Here is a 15,389-nt window from a genome sequence, read left to right on the forward strand (position 1 = left end):
CTTACACAATGTATGTTGCTGACAGTGAAAGCCGAATACAGTGAATGTCACATCTGACTCTAGAATAGTGTTTGAGGATTAGCCCCCCCCCCCCTTCCCATTCTAACAATTCAGGGGGAATTGTTAATTTATCACTAATGGTCACACATGTGCTTTACTATCCTGCACTAAGGCTGAGCTGCAATACCAGCGAATAGCAACCATAAGAAAACTTGTATAACTGACCCTCCATTAGCCCAAGGTTGTTGCTCGCAAGTAAGAAAAGGAGCTTGGCCCAATCCCAAGGTCGTTACAGTGAAAAAAGCCAACACAGTCAAAAGTTGGCTAAAAAATGCAAAAATTTTATGGAACATTATTGTAAAGTCATTACACAGGAATCCCTAACACGGGTCAGTTTTGGACCAAAGTTCTATATTTATACCTGAATGGATAAGCACCTTGTAGTATGGTCCAAAGGGCGTTCTGTTTTCCTATGTCTTTACCTTTTAATCATTTTACAATAAATTTTTCCCATTTTTTTTTTTAAACAACTTTTGCCTCTGCCCCCATTTTTCTTCACCAACAATACCAGCTTTTCCGTGTGGAGTTTTTTTTTGTTGCTGTTTGTTAAACTCCTTAAAGGGGTTATTTGTTGATGGAAAAATATTTGTATGGCTCCAGGAAGGTAAGAAAATAATGTGCCCCAAATACTCTCCTCTTTCCGGTTCAGCTGCAGCTCCACCTGTTACTGCCGGTCTGTGTTTGTATACAGAGGCCGGTAGTGATGTGGTGTGGGCAGCCATGTGCCTGCTACTGCAGAGGTTGCAGGCATTTGGCAGTCGACCTGACGTCACTACTGAGGCTCTGTATACAGACATAAACCGATAGTTACGTGTGGCGATTTATTTGAGTGTGTGTGTATGTATATATATATATATATATATATATATATATATATATATATATATATATATATATATATTATTTTTATATTTTATTATTCTTATTCCCGAACAACCCCTTTTAATACTAAAAATCTCAGAGTGAAATCTCTCTGTAATGTAATGCAGTTTTATTTCACGCTGTTGCGTTTTGCTTTCTAGGACTATCTGGCCCAATGAAATATTTGGCAGCTCCGAAGATGATCCCATCCAAACCCTATTGCACATCTATTTCCGACATCAGACTCTGGGCCAGACCGGCAGCTTTGCAATTGTTGGCTGTAAGCAGGACATGTCTAAAGCCAGCTCTAAGCTCATGGAGTTAAACCTAGAAATCCGAATGTCGCTGCGCATGGTGCAGTCCTACCAGCTTTTATCTAAAGCCAAACCCGTCACTAACGTGGTGAGCACTGAGTTTTGAGCGCCTGCTCAGACTTGAAGCACTGGATGTCGAATGATCTTATAAAGCACCTTCCATTATTACTGTAAAATATCTTTAAGTTGCATTTTTTTTCCCCTTCTATCTCTGAGCTCCAGCAAGTAGGACATTCAGAGTCCAGACTGGGAATAATGGACTTTTTTTGGTTCTGTACAGCAGATGTAAGAGTGAAAGCTATTACTATTTTTTTTCTTTGTTACATATGTACCATCTACAAGCTAAAGGGCTAACATGATGTACATACCGTGCAGTTGCAATATGGCCCCACTGCCTTGGAGACGACAAGGATCCTAGAGGTGTCGGTGGACTGTAGTGACAAACCCAAAGACGGTCTTTGGTTGCTAGTCATAAGGATAGTCCCATGCGACGTTGGCAGAGGAAGACCTATAAAGACTTTGGAAACCATCGAACTTTTGTTTATGTTGCTATTCTCGTCGTACACGTCTTCGTCCTTTTTCTTTCTTGCCTGAAACGATGGGTGACAGACGGAACGCGTGGTTGTATCTAATGGTGTGAATGTTTGTACATAGTCTTCACGCATGCCTCAAAGAGTACTATGACATTATTTTTGGAGAAATTTTTATTTTATTAGATCTAACAACTCATAGCTTGTAAATGTTAAGACCTTTAATTATTTTAAACTGGGCTTTACCTCCCCCCCTCCTCCCTGGTGTTTCTAAAAAAGAAAAAAAAAATAAGAATAAAAAAAAAAGAAATAATATATCTTAATTTTATTAGATTGCTGCTCAGTTCTCTGACCAGTGCTTATGGTATAAATATTCCGAACTAACCAAAAAGTAGCTGCCTGCAGAGACTTTAATAATGTATATTTAGATATATGCTGCCCAACAGCGGCTCTCATTAGACACAACAGGTAACTTATTTTATTCTGTATATAGTTTAGACTCTGCATATGGTGGAAAAGCAGTATGTTTTCCCCTTGTAAATGTGTGCAATTCAGTCTTCTAGGAAGGTCAATGTATAGAGGTTTAAGGAAACCCTGTTCAACAGTCCCTTATTACCGCCCATAACTTATTCTACCAGGAAATAAACAGGATGAGATACCAAAAATATCCAGCGATGGCAATACACATTCACTGTACAAAAACGCGCTTACCCGTTCTTCAGCACAATAGGTGTCTATGGACACAGGTAACTTTTTTTTTTTTTGTGAAAAGAAATGAATGTAGCCCCGCGATTCCTGTGTAAGAAGGAATACTCTGCAATTTTTATACACCTTTTACCCACTGTGATTACAAACAGAAAGTATATATTTATTTCTGTACACAAGGATATGTATTCTTTATAAAGGACACGTTATTGGGCATTGCCTTCTCATGGGGCCGCTGGACCTCGGGGGGATAAAACCAGAATTATGTTATGTACATATATTAACTGTTTAACACTTGGAACCGGCTGACCTATATGTACTGTAGGTGCTACGGCTTTGAAGAGGTTAAATGTTATAGTGTCTGCACTCTAAAGGCTGCAGGTATGAACCTGTAAGAGGAATCTATGTCACCTGAAGGAGCCACCGATCCGACCGGACGTCACGGCACATTAGTACCAAGTAATCATTGGATTTTATTTGCCATTGACGGGGGATGTGGTACTTTAGATGGGATTATTGATTTTCTTAATTTAAGAAATACTTACTGGGGACAAGTAGTTTTATTTAGCAGTGCATTATCCCTTACATCCTACCAGCCATGTTTTTTTTTTTTTGGTTAAATAAACATATTGTATAATGTTACAAACTCTCGTCTGTGTCCTTTCTTGGTAGGATTGAGATACTGCCACCTCCAGAATAGTCATATGGGTTATCAATTCTGTTCCAGGACTGGAATCATAGGTTTCTTCGGATCTGGTTAAGATGATGCCATCTCCCCTCCATGTCCTCATAGTCCTGCAGCCACAAGTTGTGATCCCACATAATTAAAAAAAAAAAACCACATACTGACCTGTGTCTTCCCTCCAGCTTCTTGCAGAACTGCATGACTAAGGCGTGGTCACAGCACCTTGTATCTCCCGTAGGAAGTAGCTTGAAGCAGGAGACGCTGTGTGATATTGTCTCCTGCTCTCTGCAGTGGAGAACGGCGCTAATAGCGATCAGCATCGTAGTAGTGAACGGAGCTTAAAGGGAACCTGTCACCAGGAGACCCATTTTTAGCACTCCCTCAGTCCCCACAGAGCATAGTACATACACTGCCAAAGTGTTTTTGTATTAAAAAAAAAAAAAAAGTTTTACAGAAAAAAAAAAAATTATATTGTACCTTTCATTAGCATCTGCTGTGTGACTAGGCAGTTGCCAATTGGGAGGGGCTGGAAAGGAGCAGTTCCCCCCCACCCTTGGCAAACAGGTGACCTTTTCAAATATATCAATAACTCCCCTCACTCAGGATTGGCTGTAGAGGAGCAGGGGGAGTTGCTAAGCCAAGTGATGGGTGTTTTCTTCATATATTTGAAAAGGTCACATGGAGTAGCTGTTTCCCAAGGGTGGGGGGGGGGACTGCTCCTTTCCAGCCCCTCCCAAAAGGCAACTGCCTAGTCACACAGCAGATGCTAATAAAAAGGTACAATATAACATTTTTTTCTGTAAAACCAATTTTAATACAAAAACACTTTGGCAGTGTATGTACTATGCTCTGTGGGGGAGTGCTAAAAATGGGTCTCCAGCAATGAGAGTGGGGAAACCCCATTGATCCGGGGCATGGGTGTAGCGAGGACTCTGGTGCCAAATTATTTGTCTTTAGTACAGAGTAGAATTTTCCTAAAATGTAATTTAATGGGGAAAGATAGTGGGACACTAAGGTAGTCTGTTGCAGAATCCACACAATACAAATAAGGCCAAGTTCATGCCAGCATTCAAGACTCTGGTCAAACCTTGCACCTGGTGTTCTCTGTTAATTTTGGTTAAGCAAAAAAAAAAAAAAAAAAAACAGATCTTCATAGGAAAAAAAAAAATTCCAGTTCATTTAGGCTACATAAAAGGATATTTCACCATCCACACCTTTTTGCATCCCTTAATGTGCAACACCATTGTCTCTTATCAGATGACCAGTGCCCCATGCCCAGAATCCATGAGAAGAGTTTCATTCCTCAATATGTTATGCACCCATCTCGATAATAGATTAAAAAACACTTTTTTTGGGGGGGGGGGGGGGTTGGCGAGATTTAACATTGTGGCTAGAAATCCCTAGTCATTTGCTGCACCAGATTTATAAGTGATGATAAATTCTGGTGCAGTACAAGACTGTTGCAATGCCTCCTTAATCAGAAAAGGGCCCCCCCCCCCCCAAAAAAAAAAAAAAAAAATATATAAGCGTTGTTCCTAGCACTTTTTCACCACAATTCTGGTGCAAGTGCATTCATAAATTCCCCCCATTGTTTTGGGAATCGTCGGAACAAGAGAAAGCAACTACGTCTCAATCGGTCAATGGCTTCTATTATAGGATGTCAAGAGTTTTAGATCTTAGAGGAAGGGAAGGGGAGTTTTTTTTATGTAGCGTGTCATCCCGGTTTGGCAGAGGGAATTATTAAGCAAGGGTTATGGTTTGTTTCCTTTGTCATGTGTGGGGAAGCTAAGGTTTCATCATGTATGGATTCGCCATTACCAAGGAGGGTTATTGAACCAATTTTCCTCCCAGTGTATATGTACTACAATACATGTGTACATAATAGAAACAACACCACAACAATATGATACTGGGATTTATTAGAGGTGGTGGTAAGATCACAGAGCAAAAACTGGTATGCACAAAACAACCCCTGACCCCCAGATTGACATAACTAAGCAAGCATGGCATAGTGAGGACCTTTAACCAAGCACAATATGCTGAATGACGGGTTTATAAAGTCTGTCCACCAATATAAGGGGGGCGGTCACACAAACTGCTTTGATTCTGTTTCAAAACACATGGGTTTGTGCCACAGCCCGATTACATACGAGTTTCTATGGAAATGCATGCGATCAGAAACCAGCACCCGCTGTCTTGCTTTTAAACCATACAACACACTGGGTGCTGGTTACCAATCACATGCCATGCCATAGAAATATATGTGATCAGGCCATGGCACACCCCCATGCACTTCTAAACAGAATCAAAGCAGTACATGTGACCACCCCCTAATGAATATGGCCTCCAGGCGTTAAAGATGTGACTGAGCCCTTGGGAATATAACACCAAATAGATGAGGGTCAAATAAGACAAGTTATCACATGGTCCCCTTAAAGTGCTCCTACAGAAGTCTTCCACATCACATCCATCAAGCAGTATGAGATTCACTCGCCAAATAGAGCAGTTTTTACAGCAATTCCCTTCAGATTTAAAGGAACAGTCAAACAAAATCTACAATGTGTAAATCCACTCTAAGGAGGCTTCATCCTATAGAAGAGGGAAGCCTTAACTAAATACAATCAATTTGTTATATCTACAAAAATAAATTAAAGTTACATGCACATTTTCATCATTACATTACATCTCTAACCAGCTATTGTATTCAGTACACGTCCTGATCTGCTGTGGGAAGATTATTTTTTATTCATTACTTTCCATCTACTCCAAAAGAAAAAACAAAAAACATGCACATATCCGGCCTAGTGGTACAGGAGGAGTAGACTGAACCAGACTCGATTAAATAATATACTTGAAACTGAAGGTGCTGTCACAGGAGAGCCTCTTGCCCTTGCATCTCCCACACAGGTCCTGGCGATGGGGTCTCTTTGGGTCAACGTGACGGACTTTCACAGGACAGATGCACCTCGTTTGTTTACAGTTCTGCAAAGACATTTTAATATAAATCTGCCGTCATTCCACAGTTTAGACCTATAGAAAATGATGCAATAAGTGATCCCCACATTAAGGGTGCGGTCACACGTCGCGTTTACCGCATGCATTTAAAAACGCATTGCAATAGCTGAAGAGTGATTTGCCCAATTATACAGCTGTTAACGAGTGTTTACAAAACGCAACTGTTAACGCGTGCATTAACATCGCGGTTAATGCGAGCGTTAACATTTGCATTTTGTAAACGCAAGTGTTCACAGCTGTTTAATTAGGCAAATCCCTTCAGCTGTTGCAGTGCGTTTTTAAACGCATGCGGTAAACGCGACGTGTGACCGCACCCTTAAGGTCACACACCACAACCACTATAGTACTGGCTTGCACATAATACAGCTGCCCTGTGGAGGCAGTTCACCCATTAATCCAATATTAAAGGGAACTGGTCAGTAGAAATTGACCTCTAACCCCTATGAGTATGCCGTCAGACATGGGACAACCTTCCAGATTATATTCTAGATGCCACCACACTGGGCCATGAAAGAAACATGGACTTTACACAGCCAATTTAGAATTTGCTTTAACCCCTTAAGGACGCAGCCATTTTACAGCTTAAGGCTCAGCCCGATTTTTTGGATTCTGACTTGCTTCGCTTTATATGGTTATAACTTTTGAACACTGTTACTTATCAAAACGATTCTGAGATTGTTTTTTCCCCACATGTTGTACTTCATTTTAGTGGTAAATTTTGGCAGATAAGTTTTGCGTTTATTTACAAAAAAAAGAAAATATGATAAATTTTTTGAAAAATTTGCCATTTTCGAAATTCTAAATCATTGCGTTTTCAGGCAGATAGATTTACCACCTAAATAAGTTGCTGAATAACATTTCCCATTTGTCTACTTTACATTTTCATAATTTTTGAAATGTCTGGATAATTTATTTTGATATCACTCGGCTTACAAATAGAATATCGCTTTTCCGGATTTTCAGAATTGACTATTTTGGGGATAAATACAGTTTTGAATGAAATTTTACATATTTAGCATCAAAACCCCCTATATAATCTACCCATTTTCAAATCTGCACCCCTCAAGCTATCAGAAACAGCTTTTACGAAGATTGTTAACCCCTTGAGATCTTCATAGTAATTGAATCAAAATGGAGGTGAAATTTAGAATGGTCATATTGTTCCCTTATACGTTCATTTAGCACTAAAATTTACACATTTCCAAAATATGAAAAGAGAAAACCCACCATACAATTTGTTCTGCAATTTCTCCTGAGTACAAAGACCCCCCACATGTGGCTGTGACTTGTTTTATGGGCGCACAGCGAGGTGCAGAAGGGAAGGAGGGCGCTGCAGCTGCCAGGATTTTAGTTTCCTTATTGGCCCCTTTTGAAGGCTGTAAAATTTTAGCTTTTTCGTTATTGGGGCCATGTGACTGCATTTTTTTTGCGGGATGAGATGCTTTTTCCATTGTTACCATTTTGGGGTTGGTATCACCTATTGTTGAAAATTTAGGAACTTTTTTTGAGGGCAGGAGTAGAAAAGCATCAATTCTGTACTGGATTTTTTACTTTTTTTTTTTTGGTGTTCACCGTATAGACTAATAATCATGTTAGCTTTATTCTATGGGTTGATACGATTACGGGGATACCAGACATGAATATATTTTCTTACGTTTTACTAAATTTGTCAAACAAAACCCTAATGTGGGGAAAAATCTATAATTTTTGTATTGCCATCTTCCAAGTGGCATAACATTGTTACTTTTTTGGCTACGGAGCTGGTTGATGGCTTGTTTTTTGCGGGACATGTTGTACTTTGCACCAGTATCATGTCTGAGTACATATGGTTTTTTGGTCGCATTTTATAGCATTTTTGTGGGATTGAAAAGGTAAAAATCATAATTTTTGGAGGGTTTATAACAGGTTTTTTTACGGCGTTTATCGTGGGGGTTCAATAATGATTTACTTTTATTCTACGGGTTGTTACGCACTTGCATAGGCTGGCACTTTGCCAGTAAGATGACGTCACAGACGCCATCTTACTGGCAATTCTTGCTAGTAACTCTGGGGTCCAGATCGGACCCCAGAGTTGCTATAGCAACGATCGGCGCCCCCCGAAAACGGTTCGGGGGGGCCGATCGTGGGGGAAAGACCCCCCAGATACTTGTTAGATGCCGCGGTCGCGCTGACCGCGGCATTTAACGGGTTAAGCACCCGCGATCGGAGACAACTCCGATCGCGGGTGTTACACTGGGGTGCCGGCTATTAGTTACAGCCGGCACCCCGTGTTTCCCGATGCCGGTTCGGCTCTGATCCAGAGCCGAGCCGGCATAAGCGCCGTGGCGGATATATCCGCCACTGAGCGCTAAGTCACTGCGCTCCGTGGCGGATATATCCGCCACGGAGCGTGAAGGGGTTAAAGCCAGAGGTGGAGATTTAAGCACTGAAGTCAAGCTCTCCCCATCTCAGGACACCCTCTTCTGCGATTCACATCATGCACCAGACTTAGAGATGGAGTTAGTGATGCCTCTGAACACATGGGCGTCAAACACTGCAGAGAGGTCACTGAGGTGCGCGGACCTTGACTTCAGCCCTAAACACTCTACCTCCGGGACTTTATACAACCAATTTACATCTCACTTCAAAAGTAGATTTTGTGGAGGACATCACCACGCAGGACCATGAAGGAAACATGATGAGGAAGGTGTTGTGACACTTGACAACATTCTGGTTGTTTATTAGGTCAATTTCTGCTCACAGGTTCCCTTTTGATTACCCATAAAGGATATTAATAAACCATCTCAATCCACCCTTTTAACTACAAATATTAGACATTTTAGCTACATTGAGCAAGAACATGGACACAAGATATTGTGTTACTGGGCAAGGCACACTAACCTGACACATAATATCTTCCACCCGATAAGGATTAAAGGACTTCTGACACGTTCTGCAAAACTGTTTGAAGTAAACCTGATGGAGGCAAGCGTTACAGTGAGCATTCCTGTAGTGTGCACCACATGGCCCAGCCACACTAGGCAAGTCACCCACCTTATTTGTCCCCTGCACACACCACACATAAGCACTTTCCCAGCGAATGTTGCAGTCCTTACAGTGGTAATATCCATACTTTTGTTCTAGAAACTGTGGAGGGAAATGCATGTTGTTATATATTACAATGTAGGTCTGTAAGAAGAGCCCCTAAATGTTAGTGACAATGCATTACATAGCCCATCATTAGAATAGTCAGCAGGTTTATGGTACCCCTTGTACATTTACAGCTGTACATATACAGCTTGTCCTGGAGCAGAGATATTCACTATTGGCCCCAAAACTGTATACAGAGGCCACTTTACCTGTTTTTTGTAATGTGAGTAAACATAGGAGGCACAGGGTAGTAGACAATTTACCAATACACATTACTAATAGTTCTGCTCCGCTTTTACCTCATCAGCCAAACATTCCTGTGCGTACAATGGCCGCAGATGGAGGGTCATGTGATCTTCAACTTTCCATGAACCAGGGGGATTGCTCATGGACAGATGGAGATCACAAACCCTCCATTTAGTTATTTTAACCTCATCAGCCAGACATTTCTGACCATAACTAAAGCGGTGCAGAACATTTACTAGATGTATCTTGGTAAATTACCCAATATCCTGCCCCAACACTTACATTAGAAAACCATGAGGTAAAGTGGCCAAAGCCTTTCAGTAATGTTAACACATTGGCACTACAGCGCCATACAGTGGAAGCAGAACCTGTGTATACCAACAGAGACCAGCATTGGCGGGAGGCGCTGTTCTGGACCAGAGGCAAGGATGCTTTTTGGGCATCAAAGACGCATTACCCGTTGGCATGCGTTTCTCTGTGCTATCGGGCCGAGGCCCACCCCCTGTGCGCTAGTGTCATGTTATGAATGCAACGCTTGCGGGTTAAGGGTGCGTCCACATGTTCAGTTTTTCAGATGCAGTTTAATGCCCAAACCAGGAGTGGAGTGAAAACAGAGGAGGAGCACTTGTTAATGATAAGTCCTCTCCCATTATCATCCATACCCACTTTTGGCTTCAAAAATTGCATCTGAAGTGCTGAACATGTGGCTGCACCCTTAGGCCGACGGCACATGTGGAGTTTTGAACCCGTTTTTTGGGCTGTTTTAAAAACACGTTAACATCATGTTGACGCATGTGTGTTAACACAATGTTAACATGCATTAACAGCTGTTTAATAAGGCAAATCATCTCTTCAGCTTCAATGAGTTTTTAAACCAATGCGTTAAAAGCACAAGTGTTAAGAGCTGTTTAATTAGGCAACGCTCTCAGCTGTTGCAATGCATTTTTAAACATGCGTTAAACGCAACATGTGACCGCACCCTTAAGTCACCGGTGACCAATAGGAACAAAAAAAAAAAATAAAATAAATAAATTATATGAAAAGCCCCTTTAAAAAGTGAAATACTGAAATTACAGCATTGTTGATTGGTTGAATATGAAAATACAGAGTACACTTCCATATTCACAGGTGTACACATCCCGCTAGTACATACATCTTGTATAAGTAATAGTTATGTACTTAATGCCTTTACCTCTTATTCCATTACTGGTTGATATAAAAATTGCATCGATTTTGCGACCTACAGAAGAAGTGGTTACTTGCCTGAAATCTCAGTCTTGTCTGCCCAGGTGAGGAGGTGGGCTGTGCCTCATCTTCGGCTTTTTTGGCTTCCTGGCTCTCACCTTCCTTTTTGCCTTCCGTGTCACTTACGTTTATAGAGACATCGCCCTTTGCCGGGTCTTCTGTCGCCTTCAGGGCCTCTCTACTCTCCTCCTGTAACGTTGCGAGTCTCCCAGCAGCGACAGGCGAGTACACGGCTATTGTTCTGGGGAAATGCACCGTCTTAGTGGGGGATGCGGGACCTCCTTGATCTGTGAGAACCTGCTGAGGTTTTCTGGGGGGTCCGGCCCTCCTCCGCATTAGAGTTCGAGGGCCCAATGAGCACTGGACCGATGCATCCTGCCTGGGATTTACCTGGATGCCGACATCTCTGGTATTGGCTTTTCTCAGCCGTGGAGTCAGGTTGGGGTTCACCTGAGACAGGATAGCCTTCAGCTGAGCTCTCTGGTAGTTATCAAAATATTCGGCATCACCATAGTTGGACAGATAGTTCTTCTGCCTCCAGCTCATGCCTTTATTTTTCGGATTGAGATAGCGGTAGGAGTACGGATTGTATGCGGAATACATGTAGTTATCCATTGCCTCTTCTGTGAAGCTAGCCATAATGTCTGGCCCATAGCAGCGTCCAGGTGCTTGCTTAAATAGCATTTAGCTTGATTGACAATCTGGGTGTGTGTCTGCACGGGAGTCACCGAAATATCCAAGCAAGCACATACAAGCTCTCCAGACAGAAAACTCAGAGGGTGCGGTCACACGTTCCGCTAGGCGTCCGTTCATAATGCGATGCCAGCACACAGGGGGCGGTCCTCGGCCCAAACACACATGCGTTTCCCTGGAAACGCAGGTGTGTTCTGGCCAAGGACCGCCCCCTGTGCGCTATGAACGGACGCCTAGCGGTACTTGTGACCGCGGCCTGAGGGCGCGTGCACACGTTGCGTTTTGACCTGCGTTTTCATTGCGTTTGAAACGCATATACAACAGCTGAGGAGGGGTGATTTGCCTAATTACATCCCTGTTACCATTTCCGTTTACAAAATGCATCATAAATGTGATGTTAACACATGCGTTTTGTTAACACATGTTTTAACATTGCGTTTAGGGCGTGTTCACGCGTTGCGTTTTGGTTGCGTTTTTATTGCGTTTGAAACGCATAGACAGCAGCTGATGAGAGGTAATTTGCCTAATTACATTCTCGTTTACATTTGTAAACGCAATGTTAACGCATGTGTTAACAAAACGCATGAGTTAGCATCGCGTTTATGATGCGTTTTGTAAACGGAAATGTTAACAGTGATACAATTAGGCAAATCACCTCTCATCAGCTGTTGTATATGCGTTTTAAAACGCAATGAAAACGCAACCAAAGCGTTTTCTTCCCTGCATTTTTTTTTGGTCTGTGTTTTTTGATGTGTGTTTTCAGGGCGCTGTCACACGTTGCGTTTGCAAACGCAGACGCAGACCAAACCGCGCCCACCGGGGCGGTCCGCGGTCCAATCGCATCGGCGTTTCTCTATGTTTCTATGGAAATCGCCGATGCGATCGGACCGCGGACCGCCCCAGTGGGCGTGATTTGGTCTGCGTCTGCAAACGCAACGTGGGACAGCGCCCTCAAAGTGGTTGTGTTTTTTTTTTTTAAACGCATGTGTTTGTGGTCTGCATTTTGAAAAAACACATGCGATTACAAACAGCAGGGAGGAGATCACTGAGTTTTTACAAATTCCAAGAGACACCGCTGCGTGTAATTACTGCACATCAAGTGTCGCGTTATGAACACAATGCGAGCGGAATGTGTGACCACGGCCTAAATGGGTTTTTTGATAAAGTGCCTAAACTTCGCATTTTTTCTTCTGTGTTTTTTGTGGTGCATTTTGTACATTTTTCAAAGCAGTTGCATTTTTTAAAATGTGTGTGGTCTGCGTTTTGAAACGCCTGAGATTACATTCACAAACAGCAGGGAGAACAAGAGCATTGTGTTTTTGTCAACATTGCGTTTTGACCTGCGTTTTCATTGCGTTTGAAACGCATATTCAACAGCTGAGGAGAGGTGATTTGCCTAATTACATCACTGTAAAGCGTTAACACACACGTTTTGTTAACACATGCGTTAACATTGCGTTTACAAACGTAAACGGTAATATAATTAGGCAAATTACCTCACATCAGCTGTTGTATATGCGTTTCAAACGCAATGAAAACGCAACCAAAACGCAACGTGTGAACGCGCCTCAGGGTGAAGACACACATGGCGTTTTTAGCCCGTTTTTGGGCCGTTTTTAGTTAGTGCGTTTTCACATCGTTAAAAACACATGCGTTTTTGGAAAACACATGCGTTTTTGACAGGTTTGACCAATTATCTTAATTCAAACTGATGAAAAACGCATGCGTTTTTTTAACTATGTGAAAACGCACTAACTAAAAACGGCCTAAAAACGCCATGTGTGTCTTCACCCTCAGGACGCGTTCACACGTTGCGTTTTCATTGCGTTTGAAACGCATATACAACAGCTGATGTGAGGTAATTTGCCTAATTACATTACCGTTTACGTTTGTAAACGCAATGTTAATGCATACGTTAACAAAACGTATGTGTTAACGCTTTTAATCGCGTTTACGATGCGTTTTGTTAACAGAAACGTTAACAGTGATGTAATTAGGCAAATCACCTCTCCTCAGCTGTTGTATATGCGTTTCAAACGCAATGAAAACGCAGGTCAAAACGCAACGTGTGAACGCGCCCTCAAACTGCGTTCACACATGGCGTTTTGGTTGCATTTTCATTGCGTTTTGAAACGCATTACAACAGCTGAGAAGAAGTGATTCGCCTAATTACATTACTGTGTACATTTGTTAATGCAATGTTAACCAAAAACATATGTTAATGCATTGTATTCAATACATTGTGTGAATGTGCCCTAAGGCCGGCGGCACACCTGGCATTTTGAACCTGTTTTTGGGCCATTTAAAGCAGTCCGTTAAAAAATGCATGCATTTTTTAAAAACACATCCGTTTTTGACCGGTTTTACTAATTATCTTAATTAAGAAGGGTCAAAAAGGGATGCGTTTTCAAAAAAGCGTGCGTCTTTTGTCGGACTGCTTAAAAACGACCAAAAACAGGTTCAAAATTCCACGTGTGCCGCCGGCCTTAGGGCGCATTCACACGATGTACCTTATATACTCGAGTATAAGCCTAGTTTTTCAGCACAAAAAATGCGCTGAAAAAACCCAAACTCGGCTTATACTCGAGTCAAAAAAATAAATATATCTAAACTCACCTTTCCGGTGACCCCTGTATATCTTCTGTGCGATCTGTCTGGCAGCGGCGGCAGGCTATATACACTGGGGCAGGGTCTGGCAGGCTATATACACTGGGGCAGGGGCTGGCTGGCTATATACACTGGGGCAGAGCCTGGCTGGCTATATACACTGGGGCGAGTGTGACCAATGCATTTCCCACCCTCGGCTTATACTCGAGTCAATAGGTTTTCCCAGTATTTTGTGGTAAAATTAGGGGCCTCGGCTTATACTCGGGTCGGCTTATACTCGAGTATATACGGTATTGAATACAATACATTAACATATGTATTTTATTAACATTGCGTTAACAAATGTACACAGTAATGTAATTAGGCGAATCACCTCTTCCTAGGCCGGCGCCACGCGTAGCGCTTTGTCTGCGCTTGCATAGAAACGCCAATGCGATCGGGCCGAGGCCCGCCCCGGTGGGCGCGACTTTGTCCCACTTTTGTTTTGGATGCGTTTAAAAATGCGAGAAAAACTTCATTTGGGAAGGCGCCCTCAGTGTCCATTTGCACGTTCAGGGCGCATTTACAAATGGCGAAACGTGTGCGATTAGTAACCAGCACCCGGTGTCTTGTATTGTTTAAATGGTTACCGATCGCATGCGTTTCATTAAAAAGCCATTACAAGGCTTTGTGATGTCCAAATCAGGAATGAAAAAAGGCAGGCATAAGTCATCTCCCATAATGCTTTAAGATGTTAAAGATATTTAGATTTTAACCCCTTAACGCTCTGCGCCGTAGCTCTACGGCGCAGAGGTATAAGGGATGTATGAAGAGGGCTCACGGGCTGAGTCCTCTTCATACAAAGGTGGGGGTTTTTGCATATTGCACAAAACCCCCACCGCTAATAACCGCGGTCGGTGCTTGCACCGATTGCGGCTATTAACCCCTTCAACGCCGCCGGCAAAGTCGCCGGCTGCGTTTAAAAGACGGCGGCGCGCGGGCGCCATCTTTTTTCCGATCGCCACGCCCCCGAACGTCATCGGGGGGGCGGCGATCGGTTGCCATGGTAGCCTCGTGTCTTCTTTTGACACGAGGCTATCTGGCAGCTGCAGATTCGTTACAATGAGCCATTGGCTCATTGTAATGAATGTGCTGCAAAAATGCCATATATTGCAATACAGAAGTATTGCAGTATATGGTAGGAGCGATCTGACCATCTAGGGCAGTGATGGCAAACCTTTTAGAGACCGAGTGCCCAAACTACAACAAAGACCCGCTTATTTATCCCAAAGTGCCAACACAGAAATGTAATTTTTGATT

The 15,389-nt window shown here is 42.5% G+C and overlaps 2 protein-coding genes across 11 annotated transcripts in view; one reads left to right on the top strand and one right to left on the bottom strand.

Moving 5' to 3' along the window:
* The window catches only part of FRYL (FRY like transcription coactivator), a 193,419-nt gene extending 190,693 nt beyond the window's left edge, over positions 1-2,726 (top strand). For all 10 annotated transcript variants that reach the window (XM_072124585.1, XM_072124539.1, XM_072124546.1 and 7 more), the window contains one exon: positions 1,083-2,726. In XM_072124585.1, the coding sequence (XP_071980686.1) occupies positions 1,083-1,341 (259 nt within the window). In that variant the 3' untranslated portion in view covers positions 1,342-2,726. The remainder of the gene's footprint in view (positions 1-1,082) is intronic.
* Positions 2,727-5,057: 2,331 nt separating this feature from the next.
* ZAR1 (zygote arrest 1) lies at positions 5,058-11,458 on the bottom strand. Its single transcript, XM_072124624.1, has 4 exons — positions 10,809-11,458; positions 9,204-9,296; positions 9,051-9,125; positions 5,058-6,137 (listed from the first exon to the last, which is right to left on the bottom strand). The coding sequence occupies exons 1-4, from the start codon at positions 11,427-11,429 to the stop codon at positions 5,994-5,996; spliced, it is 933 nt and encodes a 310-aa protein (XP_071980725.1). The 5' UTR covers positions 11,430-11,458; the 3' UTR covers positions 5,058-5,993.
* Positions 11,459-15,389: the final 3,931 nt, after the last annotated feature.

This window comes from Engystomops pustulosus, chromosome 1, assembly GCF_040894005.1.
Source record: "Engystomops pustulosus chromosome 1, aEngPut4.maternal, whole genome shotgun sequence".
In the NCBI taxonomy this organism is placed as follows: domain Eukaryota; kingdom Metazoa; phylum Chordata; class Amphibia; order Anura; family Leptodactylidae; genus Engystomops; species Engystomops pustulosus.